This window comes from Lithobates pipiens, unplaced genomic scaffold, assembly GCF_037356315.1.
Source record: "Lithobates pipiens isolate NorthernLeopardFrog02 unplaced genomic scaffold, aLitPip1_a1.2 Scaffold_16, whole genome shotgun sequence".
In the NCBI taxonomy this organism is placed as follows: Eukaryota; Metazoa; Chordata; class Amphibia; order Anura; family Ranidae; genus Lithobates; species Lithobates pipiens.
Genome location: NW_027507748.1, coordinates 528,199,992 through 528,217,928, shown reverse-complemented (window position 1 = coordinate 528,217,928; position 17,937 = coordinate 528,199,992). Strand labels below are relative to the sequence as shown.

Genomic DNA, 17,937 nt, shown 5'->3' with positions numbered 1-17,937 from the left:
ATCGCTAATGTATTCCATGTCTCCTTAATAAAACCTTTGGTGTGCAACCGCTCCACCACCTCAGTGCCATGTCCTCCCAGTACAGTGGTTGAGAACCATGAGGGGTATGAAGTACAATCCATTATTGACTCCTGTAGGTTTTGTGGGCGTATACAGTTCCTGGTTCATTGGAAAGGGTACGGTCTGGAGGAGTGCTCTTGGGTCTCTTCCTCAGACGTACATGCCCCTGTCCTCCTGCGTGCTTTCAATAGACTTTTACCCTCAAACCTGGTGGCCCTCCAAAGGAGAGGGGTCATTGAGGAGGGGGTACTGTCAGGGCTGGGCTCAGCCCTCCCTTCTCAGAGCTCAAGTTGCTCAGCTGTCGGTTAATTCCAATACTCTTCATTCCACAGTGACTCACCTGATAAACATATCCTGCTCGTCAATCAGTCTGCTGGCTATTTAAGCTGCTGGCTATTTAAGCTGCTTGCATCAGATCTCCTATGCCTTCGCCTTGGTCAACATATCCAGATACTCTCTGCTGTGTTTTCTTGTTAAAAACCTTTTTCCTGGCTGACTTCCCTTCTGGTTCCTGATACTGTTTGCTGCCTTTGACTACGCTGATCTCTGGCTTGTTCTGACTACCTGCACTGGCTACCAAACCCTGGCTATGTTTTGACTACGTTTGCACTGTTTGTACCATTTTACCATTTTATTAAAGTGTGATTTTTACTGCACTTCTGTTTCAGTCTGATTCATGGTTCCTGACACCCAGTCAAAGTCCTGACCTAAATCCAGTTGAGAATCTGTGGTGAAACTTGAAAATTGCTATTCAGATGCTCCCCATCCCACAGAGCTTGAGCTATTTTGCAAAGAAGAATGGGCAAAAATGTCACTCTCCAGATGTAAAGCTGGTAGAGACATACCCAAAAAGACTTGCAGCTGTAATTGGGGGGGTTCTACAAAGTATTGACTCAGGGGGGCCACGCCACACGTTTCAGATATTTATTTGTATAAAAAATTTTGAAAAACATTTATCATTTTCCTTCCACTTCACAATTATGTGCCACTTTGTGTTGGTATCTAACCGTGATTACAGGGACTTTGGTCCTGAAAAGACTAACCCTCCTGCTGAAAAGAAGGCCTGAAAAGGAACAGGAAGGAGTCCGCACCTGTCAGTGAGGTAGAGTGTGAGGTAGGTCTACAGCTGTGAGAAAGTGTGGGCTGTCTGGCACCTGATACAATGTTTGCTGAGCTCCTGTGGCCTTTGCTGCACCCTAATGTACACGGGAACCATAAAATCCTGGCTGGTGATCCCAGGCTCACCATTTTCCAATACATAAAAAAATTTTTTTATTTTTTTATTATTTTTATTTTTTATGAGTGATCACAACCATTGTTTTCAGCTGTGTAAGGGGCTTAATGAGGTAGGGGTGAAGATGTGCTTCTGTGCCCTAGTGTGGTCAGTTTATTTGGAATGTGTTGGATTTGCGGGATCACTAGGTTTTTCACACAAATGAAGAAATGCAAAGAGAAAAAAAATATAAAAATATTTTTTTATACAAGTGCATGGCAACAGAGATACATATCAGAAATATGAAATCTGCTGTGCAGTAGTGATTCTTGAAGCATGAGATTGGTGCTGTTACCGTTCATATGCACATTAGTGGCGGTGACAGCTTTTATTATAAAGGAAAGCTGACATCTGCTGGCTGCTGAAAGAGAAGAGAGCTAGGATTATTGTACAGGTTACAACTTCAGAGCCCCAGAGTACACCCTTTGCCACTGCACCAATGCACAATATACCGCTCAGTGCCACTGCACGAATGCGCAGTTCCCACTCACTGACGTACAAAACCCTACTCACCGCCACTACTACAATGCTCAATATGCCCCTTGCTGCCACAGCACCAACGTACAATAACCCATTTATCGCCGAGCTCTATTGCTAAATATTCCACTCGCAATATTGCACTGACTGACACTGCAATGGTGCACAATAACCAACTCACCACCACTGCACCAATTCACAATACCTTACGTGCTGCCACTGTACTAACATATAATGTCCATTCACAGTCATACTATTCCCCAGCCACTGCCATAGCACTCTCATGTAGTACTATGCCACCACGCCACTGCACCATCCCATAGCATTCCACTCGCTGCCAATGCACAACACCTCACTCAAAGCAACAGCACCTATGTGCATTTGTCATCACTGAACCAACGTGTGCTTCTCCACTTATCACTACTGCACCAACGATAGCTTCTGGATTTTCCACTTTTGTGCTGATGCGCACTTCTCCATTTGTCGCTGCAGCACTGATACCCTTCCCACAGTGGCAGCATAGGCATTCTCCGCCACTGCACAAACACATACTTCTGCAGTCATTGCCACTGACACGGACTTCTGTACTTGCTGCCACTATACAAAATACCCCACTCACCACCACTGCATTGACACGTGATACCTCACTCACCCCCCACTGACCAACATGCGATACACAACTTAAGGCAATGACACTGATGCACAATACCGTACTCATTGCAACTGCACCAACACACTATTTCACTCACTGCCACTGCACATGAGATATTCCTCCTGAAAAATATAGTCGCATTGCATGACATATTTGTTTTTAGGCTTAGGTATATGTGTGCTGCAGAAGCTGTTTGCTGCTGTTTTTCCTCTGATAATACACTGCTTTCAGGCAAGGTTTCCAACATGTTCTATCGCTTCTGTCTCTGACATTTTGGTCACCCAGATTGGGAAACTGTCATTTAATATCTATGGCAACATTAGCCTCAGTATACATAAAGCCTATGGCCCTGATTACTTTTTTGCCTGCTCATTTGCTAATCTTATCCTCGCACACCTCCACTCTCAGCTGTCCAAAAAAGTCTGAATTGCACAAATCGAACAGGTTTTCATAGCCAGGTGGGGGTACCTTTGTCATCCACATGGATCCTGTCCTATCTGATAGGCTTAATGCAGCTATAATGAAAAGTAATTTATTTGACATACTGTAGAATTGGCTGGGTTGGATTTTGATAGTTTTTTTTTTCCAATTCATAATTTTTATGACACCAATTTTCGTTTACAGCACTTAGACCAAAAACAACTAAATACACATTTAAAAATAAATAAATAAAACAAACAAAAAAAATGGTAAACAAACCAAGAGACCAGAACACATACACTGCCTATCTTTCTCTTAATTACATCAACACTATTATTCGTGTAATTAACTCGTCCCTTCCCCCCGTCTTCTCTCCCCCTGTTTTATCTACCTCATCTTATCTCCATTTGTGGGAAAAAATCCCCCCTGCAATAAGACCAACAGTCATCTGTATCTAATGATACGCCTATCTATACAATCCATTTATGTCCTAAACGTATCCCTTTTACTCTTTATTTCTCTTTTTCCACTTTTCTTCCCTCTTTTTTTCCCCTTTCTTCTACCTCTTTCTTTCTTTCTCCTTTTCCCCTCCCCCTCTTTCTTCCCTCTCCCTTTCTCTCCCCTTTTCTCCTCCTACCTTTTTTCTTTTACTTTCCCTTATGCCACCCTCTTTCACTTATCCTTCCCCACATTTTCTATCATTAAAAAAAAAAAACATCCACCCCAGGAGTTCCATCTGTTGCTATTATAAAATGAGTCATCCTAGGCATGCCCAGCCACAAATCCTATATTTTATGAAACTTTATTGCCCCCCCCCCCCCCCGACAAAACTGCCATTCTTTTAATACAGTGTCATTAACCTGTACCCGCCATTCCACATATGTTGGCACAATCGAGGAAATCCATTTTTGTGCAATTAGCTTGCGTGCAATAAACATTTTGTTTATTGCTATCCTAATTGTTGGTATGTGTGTTTCTTTTTCTAGGCACCCCAGCAAACTTATTTTTAGGATCCCTTTGTACCTGTATTTGGTATACCCGGTTAATAGTATCAATTATTTTTTGCCAGTACCTAAATAATTTTGGACATTTCCATTCCATATGTATTAGGTCAGCTGAGGTTCTCCTAACTGAGGACAGTCAGATGTATCTTGTCTACCTCAGTAATACAATTAAACTGGGGTTCTATACACCCTATGAATTATGTATAATTGTGTTAAAGTTTTCTGGGGTAATTGTACTTGTTCCAAAATATTTTGCTATTGTTCATCTGTTAGATCTACTAGGTCCTTTTCCTATCCCCGTCTAGCCCTGGGGTTGTTCAATTAAATAACCATATATTTTAGGGATGATGCCCTTTTTCAACTGTATCTTTGCAATTAAATCTATTAATGGCATATTTTAAACTTTTAAATGCTTTCCTTTAAATTGGATCTGTAAAGCATGTCTTAATTGTAAATATTGAAAAAAGGTGTTGGGGAGAAGGAAATATGATATGTTTTTAGCACCCTATCAGAGTATAAGTGGTCAATATATTGAATCCTCGATCCTTTCCATACTTTAAATTCTGCCATAGAGGGGTATAAACTGAAATGTGTATATATTGCATTTTTAATTTCATTTCCTGCCATACTCTGTTCATCAACACTAAGGTGGGTCTTTGGATCCAGATTCCATTTGAGCTATTAAATTATTACAAGTGGGCCAAGTCAAAAGTATCAATTGAATTGGGTCCATCCTGTCTACATTACCCCATCTGTTGCAGGTGAGAAGCAATAACGTACATTTGGCACAGCAAGTCCTCCCCCTTTTCTTTGGGATGTTGTAATGTAGAACGCTTAATTCTAGGAATTTTACCCTTCCATGGTAGGATACGGAACAGGGAATCTATTTTTATTTATTTTTTAACCATTTAAGGGGAATCCACATATGAGAATTATGAAGACTATAAAGTAACTGAGGGCCCCAGAACATTTTAATCAAATTTGCACGTCCCACCAGAGATCAAGGTAATTTAGTCCATTTTCTACTCTTCGCCTTAAAGTTATCTAAAAGTGGCGTCAAATTTTGATTCAAATATCCCTCAATTTTAACCACTTGAGGACCGCCGTATTGCCATTGTACGTCAGCACAATGGCACAGGCAGGCACAATCACGTACATCTACGTGATTGCCTTCCAGCGGGTGGGGGGTCCGATCGGACCCCCTCCCGCTGGTTACGGCGGTCCGATTCGGTCCAGGAGCGCTCCGTGATGAGGGGATGGCCGTTGGTTTTCGGCCACCCCCTCTGGATCGCTCCTGGCCAATGAGAAGCTTCCTCCCCTGTGTATTGTTTACACAGGAAGGAGGAAGTGATGTCATTCTCCTCGGGGCGGTCTTTTTGACCGGACTACGAGGAGAACAGTAAAAGTAAGTGTGCACCAACACTACACTGACATGTAGGTACACACAGGCACACAAACCCCCCCCGATCCCCCCCCCGATCGCCCCCCGATCCCCCCCCGCCCCCCCTCCCCCCCCAGTCACAGTGTCACTGATTGCATTGATCATTTCTTTACTGATCAATGCATTCAGTGTCAGTTGTGACAGTAAAAACTGTCAGGACAGTTAGTGTTAGGTCCAGGGTAGCCCCCTATCACCCCCCAATAAAGATTTAACCCCCTGATTGCCCCTAGAGTTAACCCTTTCACCCCCTTTTGCCAGTGTCACTAAGCGATCATTTTTCTGATCGCTGCATGTGTCGCTAGTGTCGCTAGGTAGCTAGTTATTTTTTTAGGTTCACCGCCAGGTTTTTATATTGCTAGGTACCCCGATATACTACCCAATAATGTTTTTAACCCCCTGATTGCCGCTAGTTAACCCTTTCACCCCCTTTTGCCAGTGTCACTAAGCGATCGTTTTTCTGATCGCTGCATTAGTGTCGCTACAGTCGCTAGGTAGCTAGTTATTTTTTTAGGTTCACCGCCAGGTTTTTATAGCGCTAGGTACCCCGATATACTACCCAATAATGTTTTTAACCCCCTGATTGCCGCTAGTTAACCCTTTCACCCCCTTTTGCCAGTGTCACTAAGCGATCATTTTTCTGATCGCTGCATGTGTCGCTAGGTAGCTAGTTATTTTTTTAGGTTCACCGCCAGGTTTTTATATCGCTAGGTACCCCGATATACTACCCAATAATGTTTTTAACCCCCTGATTGCCGCTAGTTAACCCTTTCACCCCCTTTTGCCAGTGTCACTAAGCGATCGTTTTTCTGATCGCTGCATTAGTGTCGCTACAGTCGCTAGGTAGCTAGTTATTTTTTTAGGTTCACCGCCAGGTTTTTATAGCGCTAGGTACCCCGATATACTACCCAATAATGGTTTTAACCCCCTGATTTCCGCTAGTTAACCCTTTCACCCCCTTTTGCCAGTGTCACTAAGCGATAATTTTTCTGAACGCTGCATCAGTGTCGCTAGTGCCGCTAGGTAGCTAGTTATTTTTTTAGGTTCACCGCCAGGTTTTTATAGCGCTAGGTACCCCGATATACTACCCAATAATGGTTTTAACCCCCTGATTGCTGCTAGTTAACCCTTTCACCCCCTTTCACCAGCGATCACAGTATAAGTGTCACTGGTGACGCTGGTTAGCCAGTTAGTTATTTAGGTTCCCCGTCAGGTTTTTATATAGCGCCAGGGACCCCCATATACTACCTAATAAAAATTTGAACCACCTGATTGCCCCTAGTTAACCCTTTCACCACTGATCACCGTATAAGTGTTACGGGTGACTCTGGTTAGTTTGTTTTTTATAGCATTTTATATTCAAATCCGGAAGGCAGTGCTTGGTTTTCGGGGTCCCGTACGTGGCTAGGCTCCCAAAAAGTCCCCCACATGTGGTATCCCCGTACTCGGGAGAAGCAGCAGAATTTATTTTGGGGTGTAATTTGACTTCTGCCCATAGCATGTGTGAGCAATATATCATTTAGTGACAACTTTGTGCAAAAAAAAAAAAGTTTGTAATATTCCCGCAACTTTTGGCAAAATATAAAATATTCCATGGACTCAACATGCCTCTCAGTAAATAGCTTGGGGTGTCTACTTTCCAAAATGGGGTCATTTGGGGGGGTTTTGTGCTATTTTGGCATTTTATGGCCTTCGAAACTGTGATAGGTAGTGAGGAGTTAAATCAAAAATTTGCACCCTTAGAAATCCTGAAGGTGGTGATTTTTTTTTTTTTGTCATTATTCAATCCCTTAGGACAAAAAAAATAAATATTCAATGGGCTCAACATACCCATCAGCAATTTCCTTGGGGTGTCTACTTTCCAAAATGGGGTCATTTGGGGGGGATTTGTACTGCCTTGCCATTTTAGCACCTCAAGAAATGAGATCGGCAGTCATAAATTAAAAGCTGTGTAAATTCCAGAAAATGTACTCTAGTTTGTAGACGCTATAACTTTTGCGCAAACCAAAAAATATTCGCTTATTGACATTTTTTTTACTAAAGACATGTGGCTGAATAAATTTTGCCCTCAATGTATGACTAAAATTTAGTTTATTCGATTTTTCTTATAACAAAAAGAAGAAAATATCTTTTTTTTTCAAAATTTTCGCTCTTTTTTCCATTTATATCGCAAAAAAAAAAATCGCAGAGGCAATCAAATACCATCAAAAGAAAGCTCTATTTGTGGGAAGAAAAGGATGCAAATTTCGTTTGGGTGCAATATTGCATGACCGCGCAATTACCAGTTAAAGCAGCGCAGTGCGAAATTGCAAAAAGACCTCTGGTCCTTAAGGTATTTATTGGTCCGAGGCTGAAGTGGTTAAAGGAGACCCAAATACCTAGAGACTTGGCTATTCTAATCTGATTTACCCTCTGTGGTAGGATTGGAGACATTTCATCTAGTGGGATCAATACAGATTTATCCCAGTTTATGCTGAAACCGGAGAAGGAGCCAAAGGTCTCTATCAAGATTACAGCAGAAACGAGTGATTCATCTATATCTCACAGAAACAGCAGACGTCTGCATACAAAGTTTATCTTCCCTTTCTCCTCTTCTAAACCCTTTAATTAGGGTTGTTTGTCTGATTGCTATCTCTAGGGGCTCTATTACTAATGCAAACAACAATGGGGATAATGGGCAGGCCTGTCTGGTACCCCTATATAAAGAAACATATAGTATCATTAATCTGTAAACATGCTCAGGGAGCATGATATAATAATTTTATCCACCTCACAAAACCTTCACCCAGGCCAAATCTTTCCAAAACCTTCCAGAGATATGTCCACTCTTTTTCCTACATTATCAGGAGTCATCTGCAGGTTAAAAAAAACTGTTTCCTCAAATGTATTGCTGTGGACCTTCCTGGGATGAAACCTGCCTGGTCCTGGTGTATCAATTTCCCTATAACGGTATTTAATCTATTGGCCAAGACTCTTGCCAATATCTTAACATCTGAGTTCAGTAACAAGATTGACCAATAAGACTCTGGTAGTGTCTGATCTTGATCTGGTTTGGGTATTACGATAATAGTTGCTTCATTCATTGATTTCGAAAGCCTACCTGTGTTGAATGCCTGGTTAAGAATATTCAATAGTTTCGTGAGGAGTATTTTTCCATAGAGCCTTTAAATCTCCAGTGACAAGCCATCAGTTCCTGATCCTTTACCGCTTGCCGATTCTGAAACGGCTCTTGTTATTTCCTCCAATGTGAGTGGGGAATTAAGTCTTTCTCTGTCATCTGCAGAAATTTAGGGTATCTCCAGGGGATGGAGTAAGTCTTCTCAGGGTTGGTCCAATTTATAAGTCACCTTGCTCGTATATAAATCACTATAAAAGGATGCTATAATATCTATATGATTATGTGACCTGTGATGTCTCCTGTTGGCGAACACCGTGGGGTTAAAATTTGAACGGGTCTGAGATTTTACGATTACAGCTAATATTTTCCCATTCACTCTGCTTAGAACTGATTCACCCAAATCGAGAAACTATGGGCTCTCTGGAAGGCAGATACACCCCCCCCATAGGGAAGATTGGGAAGATGATTTGGAGCAAAGCCCTAAGCTGGTTATCTTGTAGAAAGATAAATTGATACAAGCAAAACTGTTTCATCGAGTTTATCACACACCAGTAAGGCTACATAAACTATACCCAGATAGGAACCCACACTGCTCACGGTGCCGAACTCAGATAGGCACTCTAATACATATGCTTTGGGACTGCCCCCGGATACCAAACTTCAGGTTAGAAGTCTTTGACCTGATCAATACTAAACTGGGATTATCAATCTCCATGTCACCTTAGTTGGCACTCCTGGGGATCCCGAATGACGACCAAAGATCCTATCATAACAAACTTTAATTTCATATTTAATGTTCTATGCTAAAAAGGTGATGATTTGCAAATGGTCCTCTCCTAGTCTACCCACTTTGTCCTCCTGGATGGCTCTGATTGATGCTGCATTGCCACTTTACAAAATGTACATACATTAGTCATGGCTGCCCCTGGAAGTTCGACAAAGTGTGGCTGTCCTGGACGTCGGTGTGAACGGGGCCTCCTCATAGATCCTACTGTACTGCCTCTCGGGCTTGAGCCTTAATTTTGATACCCTCCATTCCCCCTCCCCCTTAATACTTCCTAGGAGAAATCTCTGCACCTCCCCTCTCCTCTCTGGGTCTTTTGAAGCAAGAAATGCTGCTTATCCATGGAAGGTAGAGGATAAAGGATGTGCTGTGGTGACTTCATTATTGTTACCCTTCTTGATACAGGATCCTGATATCGGATCTATATGTGGCTTCCCCTATGTGATTTTCCATTCACGTTCATGTTTTGGGCATATTTGTTCCTTATTGTTGTATACTATGCTGTTCTAAATATGTATGCTGTGTTTTCATGTCATGGTTGGCTTATTCAGCCATTGCTTTTTTGTTCAGTTATTAATCCTTCAATAAAAATAATCCTGATTGTTAAAAAAAAAAAATATATATATATATATATTTATTTTCCCATTCCTTTCCACTTCCTCGTAATACCTACTCCTTACAGATAGGAGATCTTTTTTCCAGGACTGTCCTTTTATATAAAAGTTGGGTGTCTTTCCATACAGAATGATATATTAAAGTAAGACTGGATATATTGAAATTCTTTTTGTTGCACTTCTTCCCACTCTGCATTAGATTTTTTTAACTGAATAATTGCTTGTAATAGTAGTCCTCTTAAAAATGCTTTCATTGTATCCCATATCACCTGTGATGTTGCAGTATCTACATTATTCTTAAAGAAATCGACCAGAGATTGACGTATGGGGCTGTTCAACGACAGTACCTAAAATTGAATATACGCTGCGCTGGAATGGCTATGCACTGAATAATCTGTATCTTAATCTATAGTTATAGATCCATAAGAATATAATACTGTTCATAAAATAGTAAACATACAACTGGTGTAAAGTTCAAGTGCAAAATATAGAAAAACAAATAATGTACACAAAATCTCTAAACACACAATTAAAACACACAACTAAATATGAAAGTGCACAAGTAAACATGAACAGTAGCAATCCCTCATCCACCATCCCTCTCCACCCAACAGCAATAGGTGAGGGGGGGGGGCAGAACCGAAAAAATGAAAGATAGCGACAGCCAACCCACCGCCCCATCTCCAGCTACATTTTTTAGCTTTGCTGTCGCTCATCTCTATAATGCAGCATCTTAGTAATAATAGCTCGCTCAATGGAAAAAAAGGGAGAAAAAAAATTAGCAGCCATTGCTCCATAAAGTCTACAATGTTATCCCCTTCTGTAAGCTCTGGGGGGTCGATCAATGTTAAATTATTTCTTTGCAATCTATTTTCAGAATCATCAATATGATTAGCATGTTGCTTTAACTGGAGACCCGCTGCTTTGAGATCTCTTTGCATAAGTGGCATTGTGCCCTCAATATTACCAATTCGACTTTCTACTGCTGTAGTGCGCTCTTGCACTTTTTTCATATCTTGGCGAATACTAGTGATCTCCTCACGCATCTGCATTTGTCAAAGATAACATTGCTTTGCAACATAGCATTGCTTATTTGAACTGCTTTAAACACATCTTTCAATGTTGGCTCTTCAATCTGAACTTGTTGCACATTTTGAATATTTCCAGATGGAATTCCAGTAGAATTTTTAATAATAGTATTATCTCCCCCCACCCCCCGTGCCATCTCTCTTTCTTGGCCATTACCTTGTGTCTCTATATTAGTATTAACTTTGTACTGTGCAAGATTATCCTGCTTGTCATCTGAAAGTGTAGGAGGTGTAGGGGTTGCGTATTGTTTAGGAGAAGCAGAGGGTTCTGAAATGGAGTTGTATACAAAGCCTTGTAATTTCTCTGCTGCGCCCAAAGCTGCTTCTTTCTGCCGTGACCGAAGGGAAGGCATCCCCACTCCATTTTGAGCTCCTGGGCCTAACACTGTCGTATCCATTTTATTCCTCATTATCGCTTATAGCTGAGCCCAGTTTTTACCTCACAAATTTCCCAAACCCCAACACAGTCCTATGTCTCTATATGCTATGTACCTGTGAATGGTTTGAATATGAATATTCACTTCTGTCCTTTAAATCTTGAAGATGCTGTGATGCATGGTAAATGATAAGTAAGAAATACCAAAAAAAAAAAAGGAGTTGGAGAAGGGTATCTCCACTGCAACTTCCACCTCTCCCCTTCATAAATCACAGATTTCATAGCCACTATAATTTTATATTCCTGAATGCATGGATGCAGAAAAAACAAAGAAATTATGCCCAGAGTGCTTACCTCCAAGCCCAGCAGACCTGCCACGCTAGATCTGCCAGCAGTGAGTATAGCAGTAGGTATAAAAATAAAGGAAATGAGGAGAATACAATGAGTAGAAAAAAAATGCAGAGTTCAGTTACCACATGTATTCTTCCATATACTTCCCCACTCCAGTGCAAGGATTTCCGTTGGCTCAGACACCACAAATGCTCCGTTTAGAGCCCCGTTTGGCCTTATTCAGCTCTACTCATACCTCCACATCACACATCATAACCAGGGACATCAGCAGCGGATAATGGCAGGCACAGAAGGAGACTGGCAAACAAGCCAGAACATTGCAGCAGTCGCAGGCTTTCACGGTCGCGATCCAGAGATCTGATATGCTAAATTACAGCAAAACATCATAGTGGTAATTTCTGTAAACTTGCTATCAAAATTTACACAGAGCCATAACAATAGCAATCCAGGCATTATTTTACAGATAAAGCTAACCAAGTGAAAACCTGTGTTATCACAGTATTTAACAAAGGAGAAATGTTGGCACATACAAGTAGTTAAGATATGGCTGAACAGAAGTGGTCAATTGGGCATTTCCATCAAAGATTATTTGAAAAACTCTCAGTCAGAAGCCAAAGCTGCTTTTAAGTCAGATTTTCACAACAGAAGGATAAAAATTGATCAGAACAAATGATCGCTATTGGTGTATAGAAAACATAAAATGACTGCACTTGTGTCAACAACAGTTACTAAAAAGCTGAAATTACAACTGTGCGAAAACAAATAGGTATCAAATGTGCAAAGTGCTCAATCTTGAATCAAGTCCCAAAATATCAATCGGTCCCATGAATGGTGATGGAAAAAAGTAGTGAGTGTTGTAACCAAGGATCAGAGATGAAACTAATCAAGCTAGAGGCGATTCAGTTTGCATTGTGCGCTATACAAGTATTTCATTAATTCATTCATTCTATCAAGCTCCCTCCACCGCAGGAGTCGACCAGCAACAAACAGATAAGATATGCTCTTACCAGACAGCCAGGATCTCTTATTAGGAAGATCAAACACACTATGGGATATTCTCCTATTGTACATGCTCCAGCAGGGATTGGGGAAACAGAGGTGTCATCTCCCAATACAATGCACAGTGGCGGCCACAGACTCCCCATAGATAACGTGGATAAATAAAACAGTATATAGTGTAAAACCTTAAAATCTAATATTTATCGTAAAAGAAATACACTCACATATTTGGATGAAATATGCGCATGGAAAAGAATACATCCAAGCAAGTAAAATGGCATCCGCCTTCACTTCCTGGTAATGTGATGACATAGACAAGTAACGATTCCCTACGTGTTTCATTACAATAGAACTTCTTCCAGGGCACAAGCGCCATGCCTAGTCATTGCTTTTGTATCCATTAATGGCAGCCAAACCTCTCTTTCAATGCCAGCATCATGTGGCTCATTATAAACAACCAAGCCTCACTTTTGTTCCCTTGGCCATATTGGATAGGGAAATATCCCATAGCGTGTTTGACCTTCCTAATAAGAGGTCCTGGCTGTCTAGCAAGAGCATATCTTATCTGTTTGGTGGCGGCCGACCTCTGTGGTGGAGGGTGCTTGATTGTTTCATCTCTTATCCGTGGTTACAATACTGACTACTTTTTTTCATCACCATTCATGGGACTGATTGGTATATTCTGACTTGATTCAAGATTGAGCAATTTGCACATTTGACACCTATTTGTTTTAGTTTTAACGCAACACTTTATTTTAATTATTTATTTATTTATTATTTTTTGGTATATACACAATACATTTTTTTTCTTCCCAGTTTGACAAAAAAAAAGCTTTTTTGTCACCTTAGGCATAGTGCTTATTGTACAATATAGTAACTGCTATACTTAGGGATATTTTTCATTATAGTGCAGGGCGCACTATGGCATCTTAAAGTGTTCTAAAGGTTGAAGGTTTTTCACCTTAATGCATTCTCAGCATTAGGGTAAAAAAAAAACCTTCTAAGTGCAGCGCCCCCCCCCCCCCATACTTCCCTAAGCCCGATCTCTATGCAGCAATGTGCACAATAGCAGCAGTTCTCTCGGCTCTATTTTTCCTCATAGGCTCAGACACAGCATCAAGAGCCATTGGCTACCACTGCTGTCAATCACAGCCAGTGAGAAGGGAGCTGGTGGCGGGGCTAAGTAACGCTATATGTGTCTATGGACACACAGAGATGGCTCAGGGGTGAGCCCGCATATGTGCCCCTAGCAAGCGGTATGCTATGGTGGGCAATCGGTGGGGCCTGAGAAGAGGAGGATCAGGGCTGTTTTGTGCAAAACCATTGCACAGAGCAGGTGAATATAACATGTTTGTTATTAAAAAAAAAAATAAAAATTAAGGGTTTGCAATCACTTTAAGCCCCAAATGACTAATGTTGCTTTGCATTTTCTCTCTTATTTAGATCACAGTGCAGAGAGAGAGCGGTTTGGATGTGAGTTCACCAAAGCATGGAAAGATGGATCCAGATAACATGCCCCATGTTGGTGGAAATACGTGGGCTGGTGGTACAGGTTAGTATTCAATATAATGTAAAATGTGTCAAAGAGATATCAGAATGTATTATTTATAAATCATTCTAAAGCATGTTGTGTGTGTAAATATAATTGTAAAGGATGTTTCTACAGTGATAATGCAGCATTACGACATTGGAGTATTCAGCAATACTTCAATGTAAATGCAGTTGTAAACAGGGCTAGAGATATTATTACCTTTGGCAGAGGTGGGCCTATCTTTAACTGTTTAGGTATCATGCACTTTTATTTTAAGCCCCATCCCATTATTTCAAGTTGAAATGAAAGTGCCATCCTGAGTACAGTGTAAACTTTATTGAAGCCCAGCTGACATGCCCCAACTATATGCGGCACTCCACTATTTATAATACAACCTTGTTGGACTTGTAGTAACTTTTTATTTTGTCAAATCTTCACACTTCTACTAACTCTGACATTTTGCATTGAATGTAGTAGAAAATACATTATGGGTTGTACATACTGTATGTTTGCAGACTCTTACTTGTACAGATATATTGGCAGTAAAAGTGATCAACAGGGAACTTATTGTTGGTGATCTTTCCCAGTGTTGCTATTTAATAGTGTCTTGAATGTACCATAATTCAGATAACATCTTTAGTTAATAAAAATAGTTTGAATAAAACTGTGAATGCTATATTTCTTAGCGAAGTGTAACAGGCTGTTAACCACTCTTTTAGATCACAGTTAGAGAGAGTACTTAAATGAGAACCTTGCAGTAATATTTGTTTTTTGGTCAGCTGTGTTGCCCAGAAATCATTTGCAGTGTAAACCAGTTACAGATGTTTTTGTAACTGAACTCTAGTCATCAGTAAATTACACCCCAGATATAAACGATGAATAGCTTGTTTAGAGAAAGGGTTGAGTAGATGAATACTTACCTTATTCCCAGCTTTGTCAGTCGTTCCCCACCTCATGTGGGTGGACCCTCAACATCAAAATGCAGGACCATTGGTTTTGCATATTGGTAATGAAGCCAAACAGGCCATGACTGAAAGACTGGTGAAGAGTAGCAATTCATGACACTAGTCATATGGTGGGTAGGAAAGCTGTGAAAGTGAGGAATAAGGTAAGTATCTGACTACTTTACACATGAAAAACACAAATCACATTTTCAAGATCGTTGCAAACATCTTTGGTAGATTTAGTTCCTGTAAAAATCTTGGTGCCTATTTATTTTTATTTTTTTCAAACATTCCAACTGTTATTTATTATAAATGAGACATTTCAAAACCAATATCCCAATACCTCACACATTGTTTTGACATATAAAACATCAGTTATTTTCCTTTCCCTCAGAAAGCTTTCATTATTCATGTAGCATGTATTCAGCACATTGTTTTGCTCATGTTTCCTCTACGAATGCTGGTTTGCTGTCATATTTGTGGGACACTAAAGCTTAATTCTTACTTTTACTTTGCCCTTCTCATTACTGCTTTCTCTGATCTTTACCAGCATTACAACTCTTAATCCTGGGTCTTCACAAGTCAAGTCTCACACCTGTGTAGAGTGCAGCTTGAGGCAAGGGCACTAGCCTGCAGTGGAGGATCCCAGGCCTGTCATGTGATCATGTCTATTATGTAAGACATGGCTCTAGGAATGCTTTTATTTTAATGATCCCTCATAAGAGTAACCTTTCTGCTGGGTCATTGCCCTCATTTTCACAGATTCATTGAGAAACAGCTGCCTGCAATATGGTTATCAAGCCTGGATGATCTACCACGTGCTATAAACTCATAGATCTTCTTGCTTGGTATTTTGTTGTTATTCATGCTTCATGCTACCCTAAAAACAAATTCTTTAGTTTATAAAATGTTACCAATCAGGTGATATTCTTCTAAAATATTTTTTTTAGCCTTACTGCTTTTCTTTCTTAATTTTTTTATATCATATTCTGCCTTCAACAGCAAAGGGCACACAAACATTATTTTTTCAGACAATAAAAGCAGTAATACATGAAAGTAACTGTAGTGTACTTACTGCAACTTGTATTCTTTCTTGTATGTAAAATAGAATGTACAGGCAGCAAAAAAATGTAACCCCCCCCCCCCAGAATGCAAGCCGAACACTAAAAGACTTTCACGAAAATACATAACAAATGATAAAACTAGGAAGTGCAGCGCAATAAAACACAGTCCAACATGCTGATGAACGACGAGTCGCATAAAGATGAAAAGATGACTCCACCGGTGAAGATCAGCACTATCTAATGAATGGTGACAGACCCTCCACCTTTAATCTAAGTGCTACGCTCACCTCAGAGCATAGACCCCTGGCCTAACAGGTAGTCATGCAAGAAAGTCCCACACACAAGGTAGGCAGCAAAACAGGTCAGTTTAAACTTCTCCTCCAGATCAATAACATCAGTGGGAGCATCAAACCGTATATACAGATAAAAAGAGGGGAGATCTAAGTTCTCACTTGTCCATGCATTAGGACTGCGTTGATGAACACGTGTACTAATGCAATCTTTCTCTTCTCCCTCAGTTTCTCTTCCTCACTCAGCTAATGTGATCCCAGAGCTGATGGAGAGGGAGGGGCAAACCAGGATGCTTTGCAAGTGCCAAGTCCTTATCAACCGATGATGTCATTGGTTATTAGGACACTGGCGGCTGGAAGGTTGTAATGGTGCACAATGAAAACTTGTAGTTTTATGTAAATGTAACAAGCTTGATTCCCCCCCCCCCAGGCATTTTGCCAAGGCACTCTGGTTGAAAAAAGCTGGCCTAAAGCACCGTTCTCACTTACGAGTGGGGCCATTTGCAATTACCTTTGGGAGACTCAGAATGGATCCATGTAAATAGGTGCGCACAGAACAGTAAGAGTAGACCAGCAGATCAGAATGTATTGCAATATCTAATGGGACATTCAGATTGTTATATACTGACAAAATGACAGACTAAGGCCCCATTCATGTTTGAAAATGAGGCCATTTGCAATGACCCACAGGAAACTCACCAGAGATCAATGCAAATAGGAGCTAATGGGAAGCCCCTTTAAAAGCAAATGGGAGCCTGACAGCACCTGTAGATATTGCTGGCCATTCGTATGTAATCACACAGGCAGCATTTACATGCAAGCATATGCAAACAGCTATGTGTGCTATCAGGCTACATCAGAGGCCTAACTAGAACCTTAAGTGCCCCCCCCCCGGTGCAAGAAACCATGAAGGGCCCCTTGCCACTGATCTATGCCCTTTACTCCCATTGCAAGGCCCTTTATTGTGGTCCCACAGCAGGACCCTTTCACGTGTTCTGCAGCAGGACCCCTTCCTACATGGTTGCCTACCTTTCCAAAAGTCAGGTAGACTTTTTTTTTTTTTCTTTTTTTTTTTTGTGTGTTCAGTCAGCCATTGTTGAGGGCGAATTTGAATTAGGGGTGGGCCTTTTAAAATGGACGTGGTTCTACAAGAACCATCTAATGCCGTACCCCTTTACACATCTATACACCCCCAGAATGCCTCTATACCCCTCAGCAGGGTTCTATACCCCCTGCACATCTCTGTACTTCCAAAATAACCCCCGTACCCCTAACACACTTCCGTACCCCCAGTGCACTTCTGTACCCCCCCAGCACATCCCTGCACCCCACACAGCTCTGCACCTCCTATAATCCTCTTCTTTATCCCTCAATATGCCTCCATAAGCCCAGCAAGCCATTGTAACCCAGCACCTCCACCCCCCACCCCCACACACAGACACACACACACACCT

The 17,937-nt window shown here is 41.0% G+C and overlaps 1 protein-coding gene across 3 annotated transcripts in view; it reads left to right on the top strand.

Moving 5' to 3' along the window:
• Positions 1 to 17,937, top strand: part of VWA8 (von Willebrand factor A domain containing 8) — a 678,220-nt gene that overhangs the window by 606,890 nt on the left and 53,393 nt on the right. For all 3 annotated transcript variants that reach the window (XM_077483183.1, XM_077483182.1, XM_077483184.1), the window contains exon 39: positions 14,098 to 14,206. In XM_077483183.1, the coding sequence (XP_077339309.1) occupies positions 14,098 to 14,206 (109 nt within the window). The remainder of the gene's footprint in view (positions 1 to 14,097; positions 14,207 to 17,937) is intronic.